The sequence below is a fragment of the Physeter macrocephalus genome, chromosome 11 (assembly GCF_002837175.3).
Source record: "Physeter macrocephalus isolate SW-GA chromosome 11, ASM283717v5, whole genome shotgun sequence".
NCBI classification, from domain to species: domain Eukaryota; kingdom Metazoa; phylum Chordata; class Mammalia; order Artiodactyla; family Physeteridae; genus Physeter; species Physeter macrocephalus.
Window position 1 is genome coordinate 38506312 of NC_041224.1, and position 23293 is coordinate 38529604.

General features: G+C 43.1%; 1 protein-coding gene across 7 annotated transcripts in view; it reads right to left on the reverse strand.

Annotated features, from left to right (window-relative positions):
* Positions 1–23293, reverse strand: part of MTHFS (methenyltetrahydrofolate synthetase) — a 324398-nt gene that overhangs the window by 24107 nt on the left and 276998 nt on the right. The window contains exon 6 of one of the 7 annotated variants that reach the window (XM_028496395.2): positions 2320–2348. The exons of 3 other annotated variants lie outside the window; for them this stretch is intronic. In XM_028496395.2, the coding sequence (XP_028352196.1) occupies positions 2335–2348 (14 nt within the window). In that variant the 3' untranslated portion in view covers positions 2320–2334. 3 more of the 7 variants (XM_055087882.1, XM_055087881.1, XM_055087880.1) reach the window with 3 other exon arrangements.

The following is a 23293-nucleotide window of genomic DNA, read 5'->3' on the forward strand; positions in this document are numbered from 1 at the left end:
ATCGTTGCAAATGGCAAAATTTCATTCTTTTTTATGGCTGAGTAATATTCCACTGTATATATGAACCACATCTTCTTTATCCATTCATCTGTTGATGGACACTTAGGTTGCTTCCACATCTTGGCAATTGTAAATAATGCTGGTATGAACATTGGGGTGCATGTACATGTTGGAATTAGTGTTTTCTCTCTCTTTCTCTCTCTCTCTCTCTCTCTTTGTTATATACCCAAGAGTGGAATTACTGTGTCAAATGGTAGTTCTATTATTAGTTTTTTTTAGAAGCCTCCATACTGTTTTCCACAGTGGATGCATCAATTTCCATTCCCACTAACAGTGTACAAGGGTTCCCTTTTCTCCACATCCTCACCGACATCTGTTATTTCTGGTCTTTTTGATGATAGCCATTCTGACAGGTGTGAGGTGATATTTCATTGTGGTTTTGATTTTCATTACCCTGATGATTAGTGATGTTGAGCATCTTTTCATGTTTCTGTTGGCTAACTGTATGTCTTCTTTGGAAAAACATCTATTCAGATCTTCTGCCCATTTTTTAATCAAGTCGTTTGTTTTTTTGCTGTTGAGTTGTATGAGCTGTTGATGTATTTTGAATATTAACCCTTTATCTGTCATATCACTTGCAAATATTTTCTCCCATTCAGTAGGTTGTCTTTTAGTTTTGCTGATGGTTTCCTTTGCTGTGCAAAAGCTTATAAGTTTGACTAGGTCCCATTTGTTTATTTTTGCTTTTATTTCCTTTACTTTAGGAGACAGATCCACAAAAACAATACTATGATTTATGTCAAAGAGTGTTCTGCCTACGTTTTCTTCTAAGAGTCTTATGGTTTTGGTCTTACCTTTAGGTCTTTAGTCCATTTTGAGTTTATTTTATCAATATATGATGTTAAAGAATGTTCTGAAAATGACACTTTTTGGCATGATAAAAATGCAATAAAGTTAAATAAAAAGATTAGCAGATATATGTGTGGCACTTCGAAAGACAGAGAATTAATTTCCAAAATACCTAAAGAGCTTCTACAAATTAACAAAGACAAGAACAATAGAAGAATAGAAAAAGAATGAGCAAAGATAATGACCAGGCAATTCCAAGATATATGATGCACAACATAAAAAATACAAATACCTCTATGTTCTCTAAAAATAACAAAAATCACAGCAAAACCAGGGAAAATATTCTGGAAGTATCCCTATCAGCCATATTGCAGTGAAGTGATATTTTGGTTTTGACTCTCTCTCTCGCCATCCCCAACCCTGCACTGTATTAGGAAATGGAATATACATATATCTGTGTATCTTGCGCTGAATGTGCTGGGCACATAGGCCCACAATCAATGTGGAACTGCTGAACTGAATTATGAATTATATTAGGGGCACAAGGAAAATGGTTATTTACAAAAGAGGAAATCTGACTAGAAAACTGATATATGGAAAAAGATTTAGGCTCCCCAGTGATCAAAAAATTGCAAATTAAAACAGCCAGGCATTACCATCTTTCACCTACTTCATCAGCAAGAAGTCAAACAAGATCACAGCCTGGTGGCCTCAAGCAACAGGGCAGCCAGGTTGTGACCACTCTCGCCCCCTCACTGGAGCAGTAGTTGCTGAAGATTTACCATGGTGGCTTCAGCACTGCTGTTTCTTTGATTTGCTTACCAAAAAATGCAGTGAAAACCAAGTGTAAGCACCTTGGCTGCCAGAGACCCTGAATGCCCCATCTTTCCCTACTAGCAGTTACCAAAAAACCTCAAAAGGCCATTTTAATTCCCTCTCCCTGTTCATCTGAGATCTGGTTTCTCAGGCAGCCGAGGTGCTGGATGAACACAGGGAAACCCATCCATCAATTTTGTGGCTGCCATAGCATGGGATTTTGAATCTTGCAATAAAACAAGATTAATGGGCTTGACTTCAGTCAGTTTGACATTTCAGCAATGAGGGTTGTGTTTGCCAGGTTTCTATACCCCTTTCCTTCTTGTCTCCCAGCCATTTTGTAATCAACAGCCAGGTCCCTCCTGCTCCTTTGGATTCCTGAAGAGAAATCATGGAAAAGGAACACGTATGGTGAGCTTGGAAAAGGCAAATCACTCTGATTTCTGCTCGTCTTCAAAAGCTAGTGGGGATTTCAGTGGGAAATGGACTCTCACAGCCATGGTGATGGGACCAAGCATTAATTGTTGAATTGTCTGAGTGATCATTTCATCCAGCCAAATGCGCCTACCATGTATCCAGCACTGTGAGGGCAGCTGGGAGAGGGAATATACAAAGAATTCTAAGGTGTCTTCTCTAAAGGGGACTGAGGGCTGTTGGCATGGTCAGAGCTCAGGGACGTGGTTCTAAATAAAAGTACAAGGAAAGAGCAAATGGGTTAGAGACCTGGGGTTCGGCTTCTTGGGGAAAGTGGGACTTGAGTTTGCCTTTAAAAGAAGATGGGGGGGTGGAAAAAGATGGTGGACTAGGAGGACACGGAATTCACATCTCCGCACAACTAGGGCACCTACCAGGCACTGGTAGGGGACCACAGACACCTAAGGGGATGGGAGGAACCCCCAGCGACCAGGTAGGATGTGGGGCATGGGGAGGAGTGGGGGGGGGAGAAGTGGAGGCGGGATGAGACTGGCGCCCCTGAGGGGTGGCGGGGGGAGGGGAAGGGATCCCACACCCAAAGGGGGAAATTGAGGGAAAATTTCCCAGGGGCCAGGTTTCCCCTGCCCACTTGGGGAGGAGTTCCTACACCCAGCGGGACCCACCCATGGTTAGGGGTCCAGTGGGGACGCGAGAGACCCTGGGGGAGACAGTGGGGAGGGGTGTGAAGTAACGGAAGGGAACACGGCCAGTGCCTTCCCCGTCCACTTAGGCACCAGGGAGCCTATTGGGCTCCCGGGCCTAAACCTCTGCCCTCGGAGCCTCCCTCCTGCCACGCAGAACCCAAGCCCCGCCCCATACCCCCACCCAGGGCCCTACATCTACACTCGGAGACCCCCTCTGAGAACCCCTCCAACGTGCTGGGCCTAAACCCCACCCACACACCCTCACCCAGGGCCTTACCTGGAAACTCCACACTCCAGAGGCCCTCCTTTCCCGTTGCTGCCTCTCCCCTTCCACGCAGGTCCTAAGCAGAGGCCCCGCCCCTTGAACTTCACCCCACCTAGGCCCCGCCCCAAGGCCTTTTCTGGCTGCTGTGTCCTGACCCTAGGCCCCGCCTCACACTCAAACGTCACCCCCCACCCGGCAAGGTCCACCCCACCCTAAACCCTGCCCCTGCCTAAGTTCTACCCCCACCTAAACTACACAACCATAGACAAGGGTTTTTTTTTTCCTCTTTCAGATTGGGGTTCTGTTTTACCTAGTTGATTCATTGTTGTTGATTCATTTATATATTTATTTTTTCTAATTTGTTATTGTACTGCTCCTTTTCTTCTTTCTTTTTTTTTTTTTTTCTGCCACACCACATGGCTTGCAGGATCTTGGTTCTCAGGACGGAAGTTGGGCCCAAGCTCCTGTGGTGGGAGCTCCAAGTCCAAACCACTGGACTAAAAGAGAACCTCAGACCCCAGGGAATATAAATGAGTATTCTTTATACTTTGTTATTGTTCTCTCCTTTTGGCTTGTTCCCCCACCCTCACCTTTTGTTTTTCTTTTTTCTGTTGTGGTTTTATTTTACCTTGTTTCATTATATTTTTAATTTTCCTAATATATTTTTTATCTTTCTAATTTTATTTTGTTTTTTATTCTTTGTTATTGTACTGCTCCTTTTCTTCTTTCTTTTTTTTTTTTTTTTTCTGCCACACCACATGGCTTGCAGGATCTTGGTTCTCAGGACGGAAGTTGGGCCCAAGCTCCTGTGGTGGGAGCTCCAAGTCCAAACCACTGGACTAAAAGAGAACCTCAGACCCCAGGGAATATAAATGAGAGTGAGGCCTCCTGGAGGTCCTCATCTCAGCACCAAGACCCAGCTCTATCCAACGGCCTGCAAACTGCAGTGTTGGACACCTCAGGCCAAACAACCAGTAAGACAGGAATACAGCCCCATCCATCAAAAAAAAATTTTTTTAAATATGTTACAGACGAAGGAGCACAGTAAAAACCTGCAAGACCAAATATATGAAGATGAAATAGGCAACCTACCTGAAAAAGAATTCAGAGTAATGATAGAAAAGATGATCCAAAATCTCGGAAACAGAATGGAGAAAATACAAGAAGCATTTAACAAGGATCTAGAAGAACTGAAGAGCAAGCCAACAATGATGAACAACACAGTAACTGAAATTTAAAATACTCTAGAAGGAATCAACAGCAGAATAACTGAGGCCAAAGAACGGATAAGTGAGCTGGAAGATAAAATGTGGGAAATAACTGTCAGGGAGCAGAATAAAGAAAAAAGAATGAGAAGAATTGAGGACAGTCTCAGAGACCTCTGGGACAACATTAAATGCACCAACAATCGAATTATAGGGGTCCCACAAGAAGAAAAAAAGAAAGGGTCTGAGAAAATATTTGAAGAGATTATAGTAGAAACTTCCCTAACATGGGAAAGGAAATAGTCAATCAAGTCAAAGAAGCTCAGAGTCCCATACTGGATAAACCCAAAGAGAAACACGCCGAGACACATATTAATCAAACTATCAGAAATTAAATACAAAGAAAAAATATTAAAAGCAGCATGGGGGGGCTTCCCTGGTGGCGCAGTGGTTAAGAATCCGCCTGCCAATGCAGGGAACATGGGTTCGTGCCCCGGTCCAGGAAGATCCCACGTACCGCGGAGCGGCTAGGCCCGTGAGCCATGGCCACTAAGCCTGTGTGTCCAGAGCCTGTGCATCCGGAGCCTGTGCTCTACAACGGGAGAGGCCACAACAGTGAGAGGCCCGCGTACCGCAAAAAAAAAAAACAAAAAAACACAATGAGATATCACCTCACACCTGTTAGAATGACTATTATCGCAAAGATAAGACATAATAAGTGTTGGCGAGGATGTGGAGAAAAGGGAACCCTTGTGCACTGTTGGTGGGAATGTAAGTTGGTGCAGCCACTATGGAAAACAGTATGAAGGTTCCTCAAAAAATTAAAAATAGAACCACCATATGATCCAGCAACTCCACTCCTGGGTATTTATCCAAAGGAAGTGAAAACGCTAGCTCGAAAAGATATCTACACCCTCATGTCCATTGCAGCACTATTTACAATAGTCTAGACATGGAAACAACTTAAGTGTCCACCTATTGACGAATGAATACAGAAAGAAAAAATATGTGTGTGTGTGTTTGTGTGTGTGTATATAAAATGAGATATTGATACTATTTGGACACAATAAACAAGGAAATTCTGCCATTTGTGGCAACATGGATGAACCTTGAGGGTATTATGCTAGGTGAAGTAAGTCAGACAGAGAAAGACAAACACCACACGATCACACTTATATATGGAATCTAAAAAAATAAAACAAAAAAACCTAACTCATAGATATAGAGAACAGATTGGTGGTTGCCAGAAATGGGGTAGGGGAGGGTGAAATGTGTGAAGGTAGTCAAAAGGTATAAACTTCCAGTTATAAAATAAATAAGTCCTGGGGATGTAATGTACAGTACAGTGACTGTAGTTAACAGTACCTTATTGCTTGTTTGAAACTTGCTAGGGAGTAGATCTTAAAAGTTCTCATCACAAGAAAAGAAAATTTGTAACCTTATTCATAATCATATTCATATGCATATTATTCATATTCACATTCATAGTATAATCAAAGCAGTATGATACTAGCATAAAAACAGACACATAAATCAATGCAGCAGAATACAGAGCCCAGAAATAAACTTACACTATATAATCCACTAATATTTGACAAGGATGCCAAGGTGTGGTGATGGGTATTAATTAGACTTATTGTGGTGTTCATTTTGCAAAACACACATATATCGAATCATTATGTTGTACACCTGAAACTAATATAATGTTATATGTCAATTACATCTCCATTAAAAAAAATTTACTTAAAAATGGATATGGAATGACCAGCAAGATATTAATTAAGTGAAAAAGCTAGGTATAAACCAATATACCATGTGTGTAATATATATATACATATATATACACACATATATATATACAATTAATATATATACACATACGTATTCATATATGTACCTATAATCTGGATATGCATGCAATATCTCAGGAAGGATATATAAGATTCCAGTATCAGTAGTTGCCTTTAGAGAAGGGCAGTAGGTGATGGGGGGGCAGAGGAAGGGGGAGGCATCCTTTCTTTTCCCTATGATCCCTTTTGAATGTTTTAAATTTGGTATATATGTGTATATTGCCCACTTAAAAGCAAACAGGGAAAATTTCTTAAAAATGTCAGCAACTATTCCCACTAAAACAACTACCAAAAAACTATTACAAACAAAAAACAAACACTCTAAATAGGAAGTCAACTGGGCAAAAGACAAGAGCAAATCATTCTCAGAAGAATGGTCAGGGACTTCCCTGGCTGTCCAGTGGTTAAGACTCTGTGCTTCCAATGCAGGGGGCATGGGTTCGATCCCTGGTTGGGGAACTAAGATCCCACATGCTGTGCAGCGCGGCCAAACAAACAAACAAAAAACGGTAATAAAGGTGTATTACAAAGCGCAGTCAAAATAAATGTCAACAATTGGTTGGTCTCACAAAGAAACAGCCGCCAAACCCTACAGTTTCTCAACCCAAAGTGCAGGACGGGCCAGTGATTGGCTTAGATTCTCTAGCATGGATCCCTAGGGGGTGGGGTAAAGAGGAAGGGAGGGAGTTAGGAAGGAGGGAAGTAGGAGAAGGAAGGAAAGAGGTAAGGATGGAGGGATGACACCTGATCTGGTGCTTGGGTGGGGAGTGACAGGCAGGAGACTGGGACAATTTTCTCCCCTGAGCAGGAAACAGGATCCGAGGCTACATGTTCACTTTTCCAATCTAAGGCTTATCATCCCTTACAGTATTTATAATCACAGCCCCATGCAAACTTATGTGAATTTTCTTCCCTTTCCCTGTTGTAAAGTAAAACCTTAATGAGTCAAAGAATAGAGCCTTCAGGAAGAGATTCTGAATGAGCTCAACTGCCTCCTTCACAAGTTAACTGTTTCTAGAATAGTCATAATGGCAATTAGAAACAATCCAAATGTTCAATAATTACAAGCTGTTGGTTGCTCTGCCCTACTTTTCATCTCACCTCACTGAATTCCCCCAATAGCCCTATAAGTTAGGATTTATTTCCATTTTATAGATGAAGTCGTGGAGGCTCAGAGCATTTACATAACTTTCCAAGCATCCCACATGCCAAACGTGGGGTGGCCAGGATTTAAAATCAGGCTGCACGGTCCTCTTACATGATTTCCATATGGAGACCATTTTCTCTCTACCTCACAAGGCCGTACAAATAGTGTGGAAGGGATGGCCACCTTTATAGCCAGGGATGGGCATGTCCCACCCCACCTGTCACCACCCCCCACATGGATCAGAGCCAGAGTGAGGAGACAGAGCCAGGACAGGTCACTTGCTGACATTAGCACAAATAGAAATGATGAACAAATCAATGAGATGAGTTTCCATGGAAGCCATCCACTTAAAGTGATATCAGTGTGCTCCTGGATGGATGAAGGAGCTTCTGAAATCTTAATAACCAGCCTCAAGGAAGACAGGCTGTCAGGCTGAAAACTGTAAGATCCCATTGTTCAACCTTTGTTTAAACACCACTGGGCCAGGCAATAGAGTGGACGAGAAGCTCTATTGCAGCCAACAAAGCTTTTGTTGACTAATAAGGAATTTAAGAAAAGTGAAGTTGAATGAGTCACTAGTACTTGTCCGTATCTATCCAGGAGTGAGACCTATCTGAAAAGCATCACCCCAGACACTACATGTCATCTCTTGTCAGTCCTCATGTCACTGTGCCTTTGTGCTACTTGATCACACCTGCCCTCTCATCTTCCTTTCCTGCCTCTCTGTGTTACTCTCTCAGTGTCCTAACCTGGGATCTCTTCTCTGAACACCCCAATTGTTTGTCTGTCTTCCACTTCCTCTAGTGACCAGGACTTTCCAGGAGTGCCTACTGACAAGCCTCAAGCAGCATATTCAATCGTCACCCCATCTCCACCTGATGTCTCTCTAGCACCTGTAACATCCTCCAAGCTGAAATCACCTTCCCCTCCTACACTTCTGTCTCCTCCTTCAGTGCCTATCTTGGGTAAAGAGACCACCATCCTGGACCTAGAGACCATCACACAGAGTGAAGTAAGTCAGAAAGAGAAAAAGAAAAACAAATATCGTTCAATATCACTTATATGTGGAATCTAGAAGAATGATACAGATGAACCTATCTGCAAAGCAGAAATAGAGACACAGGCGTAGAGAACAGACGTATGGATACCGGGGGGGAAGGGGGAGTGGGATGTATTGGGAGATTGGGGTTGACATACATACACTACTGATACTCTGTATAAAATAGACAACTAATGAGAACCTGCTGTACAGCACAGGGAACTCTACTCAGTGCTCTGTGGTGACCTAAATGGGAAGGACATCCCCAAAAGAGGGGATATATGTATATGTATAGCTGATTTACTTTGTTGTACAGCAGAAACTAACACAAGATTGTAAAGCGACTACACTCCAATAAAAATAAATAAATAAATAAATAAATAATAAATAAGAGACCACCATCCTTCCAAGCACCTGAAGGAATAGACTCAACCATTCCTTTTATTCACCTCCAGGGTTTCATCAGTAATCATTTTCTAATTGATCTGCTTCCTCAACATCTCATAGATCTAGCCTCTCTTTTCCATCTCCGTTTATACAACCTTGGTGTGGGTCCCATCATCTTGAAGATTGCTCTATTGAAAGTACCTCCTAATTCGTCTTTTTGCAACTTACCTAACCCTAGCTACGTGCCATCATTAGTGCTAACTTTCTACAAATCCAATCATGCTTTCACTGTTTAAAAGCCTCCATTGTCCCTGAGTCCACACAGCACATTAAAATCTGACCTCATCTCTGTTTTATTCTTGTCCTTGTTCCCCTCCCGCCTCGGTCTCACTGTCCCTTGTCACTCACGGAAGACAGTGTCCAGCCTCCGGTTTCTTGGTTGGGACCCTCATGTCCCCTCGCCAGTCAGGGGAGTCCCACTCTTCCTTCCACACTGGCTCTGATTCCCTCCAGAGGGAAAGCCTTTCCTGACTTCCTGGAGAACACCCCTCTCCTCTGCTATGTGCCCATAGCTCTTTGTTCATCAAGATAAAGACGACGAGGGATCAAAATAACAGGAGCCAACTCTTACTGGGTGCTTGTGAGCCATGCACTGTGCTAATCACTAACTTGGTGCCTTATCTCGGTGAATCCTCACCACGAGCCCACCTGCTCTAAAGGCGAAGAAGCCATTATCAACACGTGTGTTCGTATCCTCTGTTTCCTTATCTGTCTCCCCATTAGATTGTATATGAGCTCCCAGGGATAGAAACAGTGATGTGTATATTCCCAATGCCTGGCAAAGACCAGACACGTGATGAAAGCTCATTAATGCCTGAATGGAGGGAGGAAGACAAAGAGGGGGGGATAAAAGGAAAGCGGGGAGGATAGAAGGAAAAACAAAGGAGAAGGAAAACATTCCAGACTCTTATCACAGCCTCAACCTGCAATTCCACAAGAAGATCCTGTTCCCTTTGCTCCAACTTCACACATACCAAGCATCCTTCTGACTTGTAATCTGTCTCCTGAGCACACCTTCCCTGTCACTGGTCCAGGCTCTCCAATAACAAATTAAGAAAGCATCGCTGGACTATACTTGGCCTCCCGTGGGTTTTTTAAGTTTTTTTTTTAATATTTATTTTATTTATCATTATTTATTTTTGGCTGCGTTGGGTCTTCATTGCTGCGCGTGAGCTTTCTCTAGTCGTGGCGAACGGGGGTTACTCTTCGTTGAGGTGCGCGGGCCTCTCATTGCGGTGGCTTCTCTTATTGCAGAGCACGGGCTCTAGGTGCGTGGGCTTCACTAGTTGTGGCACAGCGGGCTTGGTAGTTGTGGCTCGCGGGCTCTAGAGCACAGGCTCAGTAGTCTCACTGTCCCTTGTCACTCACGGAAGACAGTGTCCAGCCTCCGGTTTCTTGGTTGGGACCCTCATGTCCCCTCGCCAGTCAGGGGAGTCCCACTCTTCCTTCCACACTGGCTCTGATTCCCTCCAGAGGGAAAGCCTTTCCTGACTTCCTGGAGAACACCCCTCTCCTCTGCTATGTGCCCATAGCTCTTTGTTCATCAAGATAAAGACGACGAGGGATCAAAATAACAGGAGCCAACTCTTACTGGGTGCTTGTGAGCCATGCACTGTGCTAATCACTAACTTGGTGCCTTATCTCGGTGAATCCTCACCACGAGCCCACCTGCTCTAAAGGCGAAGAAGCCATTATCAACACGTGTGTTCGTATCCTCTGTTTCCTTATCTGTCTCCCCATTAGATTGTATATGAGCTCCCAGGGATAGAAACAGTGATGTGTATATTCCCAATGCCTGGCAAAGACCAGACACGTGATGAAAGCTCATTAATGCCTGAATGGAGGGAGGAAGACAAAGAGGGGGGGATAAAAGGAAAGCGGGGAGGATAGAAGGAAAAACAAAGGAGAAGGAAAACATTCCAGACTCTTATCACAGCCTCAACCTGCAATTCCACAAGAAGATCCTGTTCCCTTTGCTCCAACTTCACACATACCAAGCATCCTTCTGACTTGTAATCTGTCTCCTGAGCACACCTTCCCTGTCACTGGTCCAGGCTCTCCAATAACAAATTAAGAAAGCATCGCTGGACTATACTTGGCCTCCCGTGGGTTTTTTAAGTTTTTTTTTTAATATTTATTTTATTTATCATTATTTATTTTTGGCTGCGTTGGGTCTTCATTGCTGCGCGTGAGCTTTCTCTAGTCGTGGCGAACGGGGGTTACTCTTCGTTGAGGTGCGCGGGCCTCTCATTGCGGTGGCTTCTCTTATTGCAGAGCACGGGCTCTAGGTGCGTGGGCTTCACTAGTTGTGGCACAGCGGGCTTGGTAGTTGTGGCTCGCGGGCTCTAGAGCACAGGCTCAGTAGTTGTGGCGCATGGGCTTAGCTGCTCCGCGGCATGTGGGATCTTCCCGGACCAGGGCTCGAACCTGTGTCCCCTGCATTGGCAGGCAGATTCTTAACCACTGCGCCACCAGGGAAGCCCCTCCCGTGGGTTTAATATGACTTGTGCTCCCCGGATCTGGCTCCTCTGCGTGACCAAATAAAGCCAAGGTTAAGATCATCCAAAGCTGGTTCCAGAACTCATGCGGCCTCCAGGAAGGTGTAAATCTGCCTTGCCCTGTTCTACCATCCCACAGGCTACGCCCGCCTAAACACTTTCTCTGTCTCTCCCCCTACTGTCTCTCAAACCACCTTCACTACAAATAGACAAGCAATGCACCAAAACTTGACTTTCCCATTATTTCAGTTTCCCTCCCTAGACAGCTCTTGGGGCCTAAAGTTGATCTCATATTCAGATCTATGTATGTCATGTTGACAGAAGTATCCAGGCTGGCTGGCTCAACAAGCTGAGTCTTTCTTGCATTAAAGCAACAAAGAAGCTGGCTTCTGATTAACAAGGAAATGACTCGATGGGAGAAATTTCCCAGACTCCCATCCAACAATTCATATAAGGTCAGAAGAGGGTACTGTTCAGAAGGCAGCGCCACAATATTGACTTCCTGAGATGATATATCGGAGCGAGAAGAAGGACTTAAAGAAATCAATCTCACTGAGCTTGGCTGCACAGAACTGGTTTTGTTGTGTGATGTAGCCCCCAAAGCTCAGTTACTTCTTTAATGCATGTGAGTCTGTGCCTCGTTTTTCACTAAATCTGTCATTTGACAAATGCAGGCTTCCACATGGCCAGCCCTGGGGGTGGCTGGCTGAGAGAAGGCCTGTCTGGAATGGCCACTTTGGGATCCAAGGGAAATTAAAGTATACCAAGGCATAACAAAGGCCCTGGGCAGCCTGGGGCTGGGGTAGGGACACAGGGTCAGGCTTGGTCATTGTCCTGCATCAGGGGGAGCCTGTTCCAGGGTCTATAACCAGACCAAGAACACAGGGGAATCAGGTCTATTCCAGTCCCTTCCTTTAGCTGATGTGATTGCTTTTCTCCAAGGAAATGAAAGGGAACAGAAAAAGATTCAGCACTTATTAAGCACTTACTGTGTGCCAGCCACTGGGCATCGTACTCTATATATACCATCTCATTTAAGTCCTACTGCAGCACTTTGATCAGGACATTCTACTTCATGGATGAGGAAACTGAGGCTCAGAACTGTTAAAACTTTGCCCAAAGCCACATAGCTAGGAAAAGATGTTGCTAGAAACTGGGGTCAGTTTCCTTTGGCCTGTGTGTTGTGCTCCTGGATAATTTTGGCCAGAGGGACAAGGACTAGTCTTACAAAAGGGTCTCCCAGCCATTAGATGTCTTCAGGCCCAGAGGAGACCCTGTTACAGAATGAAACTTCCCAGTGAAAGGTGATTCAAATCCTGTAATTCATGCTGTCTGCACAAAATAATCTCACACATTACAAGGCTTCATACATGCATAAAAAAATTATTCAAAGTGAATCTATCCATTGATACTTAGATAAATAAGGTGTTTATATACTTGATATTAACCAGGTCAGTTTGTGTGTTTTGTGTTTATATCTGAAACAAGGCCTGTGTCCAACATGCACATGACAACACAATAATAATATCTCACATGATACCATGGTTAATAGGAAATGCAGTCCTAGCAAAACAATGAAGATGTGTTTGATGAAAAAATATTCTATACTACTTTAATTTTTAAGTTTAAGTTTAAAGTAATTTAAAAAATAAATAATTCAGTTCCTCAGTTGTACTAGTCACATTTCAAATGCTCAATAGTCATATGTAGCTAGTGGCTGCCACATTGGATACCACGATTTTATATTACTTTAGTTCTACTTTCTTATTAGCCTTCCAAAAATTAGTTCTTATTGATATTGTTAGTTTGGCAATAAATGCTTATTTAGATAGCTTCTTATATCCCAAATGGTCTTTTGCACCCAGTGTTTTTCATATTGTATTATATTCTTTAGTAGTTGTTTCAATAATGATCTATAAGTAGTAACCTCTTATTCAGACTTTGAAATTTTTCTCTTATATTCTCTCTCTTGAATAATAACTTACCCAGGTTAGGGATTATAAATTGTCAGTTATTTTTCCTCAGTACTTTGAAGATAACATTTAAATTTTTATAGTCCCTAATGATGTTGAAAAGAAGTCTTCTGTCATTCTAATTATGAGAAGTTTTTTGCTTTGCTTTTAGTTTAATGACTTTTTTGCTTTTAAGACATTTTGTTGTTACTGGTCTGTCATCTCACTATGCTATGACTAGTTATGGAGTTTATCTTGCTCTGTATCAATGCACTTTTTGAATGAACAGAATTGTATCTTTAACTTGGAAACTTCTCATCTACTATTTTTGCAAATATGTTCTCTGCCTACCCTTTCTGGAACTCCTATTAAATACACATGAATCTTCTCTTTCTTTCTTTTATGTCTCATATTTTCTATCTCTAAACTCTGTGCTATACTCTAGGTGGGTTTCTCAGATCTATCTTCCAGTTTACTAATTCTTTCTTTAGCTCTGTTTAAACTGCTATTTAACTGATCCATTGTGTTTTTCAGTTAAATGACTGTAAATTTAATGACTATATATATATTTTATCTATGTAGGTTCTATTTTTTCCTATATACTTTTAAATGTATTGTTTAGTTCTTCCATTATTTTAATCACTTTAAACAAATTTATTTTGTGGTCTCAAATGGTTTTAATATTTCTAATTGTTTGGGTGAAAATCCTATTTTTTGTTGTATCTGCTTTATCTCACAGTGATCCAATTCCTTATGCAGTTTGTAGTTTATTATTGTGAGCTCATATTTACTAGATATTGTTTTTTTCCCTGAGATGTCCCATATGCCATAGTTTTGGAAGTATCTTACAGAAGGATATTTTATTTTGTTGGAGACCCAGGAATTCTGTCCATCCTTGATGCTTACAGTTTACACATCTGGTGGCTAGTAAAAACCCATAACCTATACCATGTAAGGTATAGGCTTGGGACTTCAGTTTCTACTCAGAGCCCTAGGTATGTAGCAAGCTCCCCTGCAGTTTCTCTGGGCTAGTGGATAGAATTTCTATTGCTTCTTTTTATAGAGTTATCCTAGCATGTTCAGGTTCTTTATACAGTTTACTGCCTCAAACATGCCCAAACCACAGGTTTTGTCCCAGTGTAAATATTAGAACCCTCGGTACCTATATCTGGTACCCCTACCCCTTAGGGCTTCCACTGCCTCTGCTCAAGTGACCTCCTTCTTCATTCCTAGAACCTAGGGACTTCTCTCCCTTTTTCAAGCTTTGCTACATATTTAGGAAAAATTATACCTTTAAAAAAAAATTTATTATTTATTTATTTTTGGCTGTGTTGGGTCTTCCTTGCTGAGCACGGGCTTTCTCTAGTTGCAGCGAGTGGAGGCTACTCTTCGTTGCAGTGCATGGGCTTCTCATTGCGGTGGCTTCTGTTGTTGTAGAGCACAGGCTCTAGGCGCATGGGCTTCAGTAGTTGTGGCTCGTGGGCTCTAAAGTGCAGGCTAAGTAGTTGTGGTGTACAGGTTTAGTTGCTCCATGGCATGTGGGATCTTCCTGGACCAGGGCTCGAACCCATGTCCCCTGTATTGGCAGGCGGATTCTTAACCACTGTGCCACCAGGGAAGCCCAGAAAAATTATATCTTATAAGCAAATGAGCATGTTTGTTGTGGGAAGAAAGTATACACCCACGTCTCCATGCAAAGGTTTTTGTCTTGGATGTTCCTCCAGCAACATTTGAATTATACAGTATAAGAAGCAGAGAAAGAAACAGCATTTATCAAGCGAAGGGAAAAAAAAAAGTCTTATTACTATCTTCCCTCAAAATTGAAAAATACTGTTCAAATTCTTTCTTCCAGGGCAAGAATGTCTTTTCAGATCTCTTACAGATGTGGACAGAATTTGTTAACTCTTAGCTGCTCTTACTGACAAAACCATTAAGGCACTCCTGTGCCTGCCATGCCCTCTCCAAAAGACCTTATTTTAAGAGCAGGGCAGCTCAGCAGGAAACACGGAGAGCAATTCCGTCCTTAAACTCAGAAGCCCTCGTACATATAACTCTAACACTTGGTTTTTCTTATTCCTAAGGCCAAAGAAATGACAGCTTGAAGAAAGAGAGAGTGGTATGAGAATAAGTTCCAAAAAGCAATTGATTATGTGGAACTCTCAGGAATGCTTTTGTTTGTTCCTTTAGGACTGTAGGGAGGTGGATAGATCATCTGGCCCGTTGGCAGGGGCAGAAATCAGTTATACATCCTGTATAAGCAGAGTCCAAACACACACACCAGCTGCTTTCTCCCCTCTGGTACTGGGACATAGCCGTACCCTAAGTTGCCTCTTTTCATGTTACCCCCAAGTGCATTAAGGTAAAAGAATATGGAAAAATCCATTTGCTCCTTTAGGGAACAGAGGTGGATAAAAACCTTTATCACAGTTTTGTGTACTTTTCCATACTTACCTGTCAGGATCCTTTGACTTCAAGCAACAGAATTGATTCTAATTTAATAGGAATTTTTTTGCAAGAATACTAGGAAGCTTGCTTTCCTTGTGTCAGTCTTCTTATTCCCAGGCAAGAGTCTAAATGGCATCACTTGGGTCACATGTCTATCCCTTGGTGATGGTGGGGGTGGGGAAGGAGATGGGGTATAATTTCTGACAGAATCAACCATTCCACAACGAAAGGGGAAGGGATACAGAAAGACAAAAATTAACAAACCTCCAAGGCTTTATGGGAACCAGATACAGCTACTGGGGCTGGTGCTTTCACATTCACACTGAGACAAGATAATGGACTTAAATTACTTAGCACAGGACCTGGAATATAGCAGGTACTCAAAAATATTTTTGAGTTCCCTTCCTTCTTAAAACTTTACTTTAAAAAATACACCTTGGGGGTTTCCCTGGTGGCGCAGTGGTTGGGAGTCCGCCTGCCGATGCAGGGGACGCGTGCGCGTCCGGAGCCTGTGCTCCGCGACGGGAGAGGCCACAGCAGTGAGAGGCCCGCGTACTGGAAAAAAAAAAACAAAAAACACCTTGGGCTTCCCTGGTGGCGCAATGGTTAAGAATCCACCTGCCAATGCAGGGGACACGGGTTTGAGCCCTGGTCCGGGAAGATCTCACATGCTGCAGAGCAACTAAGCCCATGCGCCACAACTACTGAGCCTGCGCTCTAGAGCCTGTGAGCCACAACTACTGAGCCCGTGTGCCACAACTACTGGGGCCCACGCGCCTAGAGCCTGTGCTCCGCAACAAGAGAAGCCACACAATGAGAAGCCCGCACACCGCAACGAAGAGTAATGAGAAGCCCACTCACCACAATGAAGAGTAGCCCCCACTCGCTGCAACTAGAGAAAGCCCGTGCACAGCAACGAAGACCCAATGCAGCCAAAAATAAATAAATAAAAAATAAATAAAATAAAATATAAAAGAAAAAAAAAAAAGAATCCACCTGCCAATGCAGGGGACATAGGTTCGAGCCCTGGTCTGGGAAGATCCTACATGCCACGGAGCAACTGAGCCCATGCGCCACAACTACTGAGCCTGTGCTCTAGAGCCTGTGAGCCACAACTACTGAAGCCCGCACGCCTAGAGCCTGTGCTCTGCAACAAGAGACGCCACCACAGTGAGAAGCCCACACACCGCACCACAACGAAGAGTAGCCCCGGCTCGCCGCAACTAGAGGAAGCCCACGTGCAGCAACGAAGGCCCAATGCAGCCAAAATAAATAAATAAATAAATTAATTAATTAATTAAAATAAAAAATACACCTTCCCAACACCTCTAATCTTTTGTAATGTAATGTGATTATTTATCCATCACTTAGTTATTGAACAACTGAGTTTCAGGTGTTGTGCTTGGTGCCATGACCAGCTATGTCCTGGAGTGAGACGTGGCCCCTGGGAGTAGAGAATTTGTATTGGAAGAATGTGAGGGGTGGAAAGGACCTTAGAAACCATCAAATCAGAATCTCTCTTTTTCAAATGGGAAAAAATGAGGCCCAGAAGTGATAAATGACTTGCCTATGGTCAAAAGGACAATTAGTGATGTAGTCAAGGGTGGGACCCAGGTTTCTTAACTCAGTGAGATACCCTAAGTAAAGCACCCAGTTCTGGACCTGATGTATAAGATGTTTCAGGGCTTGGGAGCTTCTTCTTATTTTCCAAACTCTAAGATAAGAGCCCATAGGGACCAAACAATAAATAAATGAGTAAAGTAAATAAATGAGGCAAGCGTTAGAAAACCTTCACAGTGAAAGAAGGATGGTTAAGGACAACTGACCCTCGGCTCAGCGGTGGGGACTGAGGCAGACTAGACTTCCCACATCCTATCCGAATCCAGGATTGGCCTCTACCAGCCCCAGCTGGCTGCTGCCATGCTGTGATGCAAGCCCAGTGATGCAAGATCTCTAATTTTTCAAGAGAAGCTCAAATTTGGGTATTTATATGAATCCTCCATGTTTTAAAATGTTGATTAAAATTACTTTTTTTTTTTTTTTTTTGTGGTATGCGGGCCTCCCTCTGCTGCGGCCTCTCCCATTGCGGAGCACAGGCCCCGGACGCGCAGGCCCAGCGGCCATGGCCCACGGGCCCAGCCGCTCCGTGGCACGCGGGATCCTCCTAGACCGGGGCACGAACCCGGTTCCCCTGCATCGGCAGGCGGACGCGCAACCACTGCGCCACCAGGGAAGCCCTCAAATTACTTTTTATTGTAGCTTCACAAAACATAGTGTGGATTTACTCTAACCTCGGGGCTACCTAATTTACCTTCCAGGAGTTTCTATAGCCTGGAACTCTGTGGAAAGAATTCAAGGGATCTGTGAACTTGGTTGGGAAAAAAAATTATATCTTTATTTTCACTTACCTCCAGCTTAAATTTAGCATTTAATTCCATTTTAAATGTAGGTTACAAGTCTCATTATCAATACCTGTAATTTTGTCCCCAGTAGAAATCACAAATACTTTATAAGGCAAATCAGTTGTCATAGATATTTAGAAATATAAATTACACTCCCTCTACTTTGAAATTAAGGTGGATATTAAACTCTCCCTTGGATCTCAGTCTTCCTGCCTGCAAAGGCCACAGCCGACCAATGATTGAGCACGCCTGCACCTGGTAGAAGTTCAGCCACAAAATGATGAGGTTGTGCGATCTGGTCACTCCCAGGGGATGACCCAGTTACCTATGTGGCTTTCCAGCATTCCCTCTATCTGCAATTGCTGGTTGATTAATATGAGAAAGACGTGAGTCAAAGATTATCCCAGGATAAAACGTTCAATTCAAGCTAAGCCACAACCAGTTCATTATGTCTTTAAAAAATAAAACTTAACTTTAACTTTCCTGAATTTTAAACATGTTTCCTCGTTATTTAATGGGTTAATAAAGAAGCACAAAATGACTATATCTCATATTCTTCATATCATTTTTAGTATTTCTATAATTATATATTAATGCATTTGGTTAACTTTGTAGTCCTTTGTATTTTATTTTATGCATTTAAAAACTTGATTCCACTATCTAAAAGATGACACAAATCAGCTTATCTATGAAACAGAAACAGACTCACAGACATAGAGCAGGCTGGCGGTTGCCAAGAGGGAAGGGGAGGTGGGGAGGGATGGATTGGGAGTTTGCCATTAGCAGATGTAAACTATTACATATAGGATGGGTAAACAACAAGGTCCTCCTGTATAGCACAGGGAACTATAGTCAATATCCTGTGATAAACCCATAATGGAAAAGAATATAAAAAAGAATGTATGCATATGCATAACTGAATCAATTTGCTGCACAGCAGAAGCTAACGCAACATTGTAAATCAACTATATGTCAATAAGAAAAAAATTTTTTAATAAAATAATTTTTTTAAACCCCGACCATGTTACTATGCCCTGGGAAGCTAAAGTGAAAACAAAAACAAGCAAAAAACAAAAAACTTGATTCCACTAAATGCCATGTGGTATCCTGGACTGGATCCAGGAACAAAAAAACCATTAGTGGAAAACTGATGAAATCTGAGTAAAATCTGGAGTTTAGTTCATAGTAATGTAGCATTGTTAATTTCTTAGTTTGATATCTATACCATGGCTATGTAAGATGTTAACAGTAGGGGAATCTGGGAAGGGCATACATGAATTATTTACTACCTTTGCAAACCTTCTGTAAATCTAAAATTATTTCGAAATAAAAAGTTTAGAAAATACTCTCACATCTCCAAAAAAAAAAAAAAAAAGTCCATAGCCTCATGAGACTGCTGTAGGAGTCCACAATGCAGCAAAAATTAAGAATCTGTGCAAGTTAAGACAGGTTTTCTTAGAGCCAGGGCTATATTGATGGGAATTTGGGCTAAGCTAGAGAGGGTGGACACTGGTTCAAGTCAAGCAGGATCTCAGAGGAAAGAAAAGGACCCGACTGCATTCAGGGAACTTCTGGGACCTTAACAAGGCATCCTACATTCCCTTCAATCAAAGCAGAGCCTCATTTCCAACCAGTCTCCAGAATACTTCTCAAATTTCAGCTGTGATGAGATACCGGGTCCCTCTCACTTCCATGTCTCTGATTCTCTGACTTCTTCTCTGGATCAAATCATATTTTTCCAAGATTCAGTTCACTCACTACCCTAGGAAGCTGTCCTTGATCTCCTACTATCACATCCCTGCCTGCATCCAAGCTGGGACGCATGATTCCACATGTGTGGGGATTCCTCGGGGATTCCACAGAGCCCAGGGCTTCCACCCATGTGGCACTGTCATGCTCTAGTGTGTTCATCTCTTCCTTTGTCATCCCCCTCACTAGGCTGTGGGCTCCTCCATGGCAGAACTGTATCCTGCTCATCTCTGTATTCCAGGAACAGAGTCCCTGAGATGAAGTAGGTACCCGTTTGCTGAAGGAGTGGGACAGGCAAGATATGATTGTTAGCAAAGAAGATGGTTGTAAGCAAACAAGGTGGGAAGACTGCCCTTGATCTGACTTTCTGTCTCCTTGTGAAATAGCCAAATGCCTTTCTTAGATTACAGTCGAAGATAAATGGACATGCGCAGATCCCAGTGTAGTTCCCAGATTCCAGACAACGTCTATCTACTGGAACTCTAGTGAAACTTCTACCCTGGATGCCATTTCTCTAATATCATGGACTGGGGGAACTTTGAAATTCCTGTTCCTAGCATACACTGACTGCGTTCAGAGGTTTCCCACTCTCTCAGGAATTGCACTTCCTGGGATATGATGTGTCACTTCCTTTCCTACTTACCACAGGGTTTCTTTTCTGGGAGTTTGCTGTCAATAAAGCAGAAGTAGTGGGCAGCCCATGAGGAAACAAGAGCCGGAACACTTCATATATCAGGCGGGCCATGGGCAGTTTTCTAGGTGGCCCAATCCCTGGTCACTGAATCAAGAGAAGGATACAGGAGGCAGCTGGGTACCATCTTTCCATGAGCCTTCAGGTGGCCTTGGCATCATGTTGCATAGCCCAGGACTTCCATGGGAATCCTGATGGGGCTCCCTTGACCCAGCTCCACCGACTCGGCGATTAGTAGAGTTCCACCCAGATTCAGGCACAGGTATGTCTGTCAGCCCTAGGTGTAGGGGGAGTGAATCTCTATTTTCGATGTACCTTCACAGGTACAATGGGGGCCGTGGAGAAGCTGTGATGAAAGTTTCTGGGCAGACATTGTTATAGACCTAAAGCCACCAGTGGTCTGTTACTAACAAATCTGAGGACATTTTCTGGCCCCCTCTTCTTGGATTCTCTGTGTTTCTGACACTGTCGGCTGCTTCCTCCCCATCTCCTCCCACCCCTACTCCAGCTCTGCCTCTGCATATACTGCTGCAGAGACATCTGCAATTCTCTGGACCCGTGGCTCCCACTCTTCTGAGACTTTCCACACTTCCTTCTTTTTGGCCATTCCTCTGCCCCTGGCCTATCTAGAAGACTCTCTCATTGTTAAATACCCTTGCCTGAGGTTAAGTTTCCTCGGCTCTCCCACAACATGAGCCAAAACAGAACTAAGTTGACTCGTGGACACAGAGGTATATTTCTTGCACACATGAGTTTGCAGTAGAAGATGTATTGCCCCTCTACGCCCCTCACGGTCTAGACTGGGATACTTAACAAAGGGGTCCATGTCTTATTCACCTTTATCTCTCTAGCGTCTCTTATGGAATTACACTTATATAAGTGCTCAACGAATGTGTACTGAATAACAGTTTTAAATTAAAAAATTATTCTCAATTATCTTGGCATATTAAACTGACATTCTTGATTGGCCATCTGACTTCTCCATCAGGTGAGGAAGTCCTCAAAGGCAAACACTATGTTTTTGCTTCTGGATTCCATTCCCGATGTTTAACTCAAGGCTGGGAGCATAGAAGACAGACACTCAGAGATGATGGCCAGTCAAAGGAATGGATGAAGAAATACATGAAAGAATATGCTGGTAGGAAAGAGAAAAAAGGAAAGCTGCCTCTTTCTGAAACTTCCTAGCTGATTTCCTCATCCATAAAATAAAGATAATATCTATTGCACGGAAATGTTTTGACGATGAAGTTAAAGGCGACAGCATTTGCGAAGAGACTTTGCAATTCAAAGCATGCAGGAGACATCTTAAAAATGTGAAAAACAAACAATCAAAAATCTTACTCATTGATTACCTACAGATATGCCATTTGAAATATTCATTGTTTTCCCCTCAGATCCAAAACAAGAATAATAGTCCCTGTCTCTGTGGAATGAGATCTGCTTGGAATTCCTTAGGTGCATAGATTACAATTGCCATTTTGGTTAAAAAAGAAATAAAACAGAAGAAATTCCCTAGAGAATAATGTTATTTTTTTTTTAAAAAGGAACCCAAAGTCAACCCCTAAAATGTTTATTTAAAAATTGAAAATTTTGAGCCCTATCGCAAATACATTACCGTTAGATTATCTGACATTATGATTCATAAAATATCACCAGACTGCTCAAGTACATATTATAAATCATCTTCCAGACACCCGGTTGGACAGTGTCTCTGACAGCTGTTCCCACAGCCAGGAGTGTCGCAGAGTTGGTGGGCACCTCACCTCGGGAGCTATGACTCATACAGACCCGCTGGGAAATTCAGTCATTAGAAGCAGTGCAGTAAGGCTACAAAATGGCAGAGCAATGGGTCCCCTTGGAGGCTTTCTCCATGCTTGCCAGCAGGGGTGAAGTGCATTCTATGGCATTTGAGGTCACATGGCCTCCCAACCTGCATGCTTCCTTTTCTCCACTGTAGCCTCCGGGGGGTGGGGGTGGGGGTAGAGTACTTTGCTCAGAAGGCAGAATCAGCAGATGTTACTGATATGGGACTGGAATTCTGCACTGTGGCTACCACACAAGGCTTTTTTTCTTTTTCTTTTTTTTAAAGCCAAAGCAGCATCAGTAAAGGTTTTAGCAATAAGCCTGCAGTTGCCATTTTAATAGATTCAGTGTTGGGTCATATGCAAGATCTGCTATTTAAGATGTGCATTTACAGGCCACCACTGAAAATAGCTGCCTTTAAAATTCCTTGGGCTCCAGACTTTCTACACGGGGCAAGACTCTGTCACCAGAGTTGTAGCTTTTATCAGCATCTGTCTTCCCTGGTCTGTTGGAGACCCTGACCTCCTATTGCAGACATCTCTACTAGGGCATGGGATATGACATTTGCCCCCTTTTTGTCTCTGATAGCAAATGAGAGAGCAAGAACACTGGGCATTGGCAAATGAGAGTGAAACAATCTAAGAAGAAATAGAATTTAAAAGTCTTCTCTGTGGGGCTTCCCTGGTGGCGCAGTGGTTGAGAGTCCGCCTGACAATTCAGGGGACACGGGTTCGTGCCCGGTCCGGGAAGATCCCACATGCTGCAGAGCGGCTGGGCCGTGAGCCATGGCCACTGAGCCTGCACATCTGGAGCCTGTGCTCCGCAACGGGAGAGGCCACAACAGTGAGAGGCCCGCGTACCGCAAAAAAAAAAAAAAAAAAAAATCTTCTCTGTGAACACTCTGCCCCTAAGAGTATGCTCTAATCACATGACCTTGCCTTTGACCCATCAGTTTTACTCTCCAGGGGCTACTCATGTGGAGTCTTGAGCTTCTCCTAGAAGCTAGGGTACGTTAGG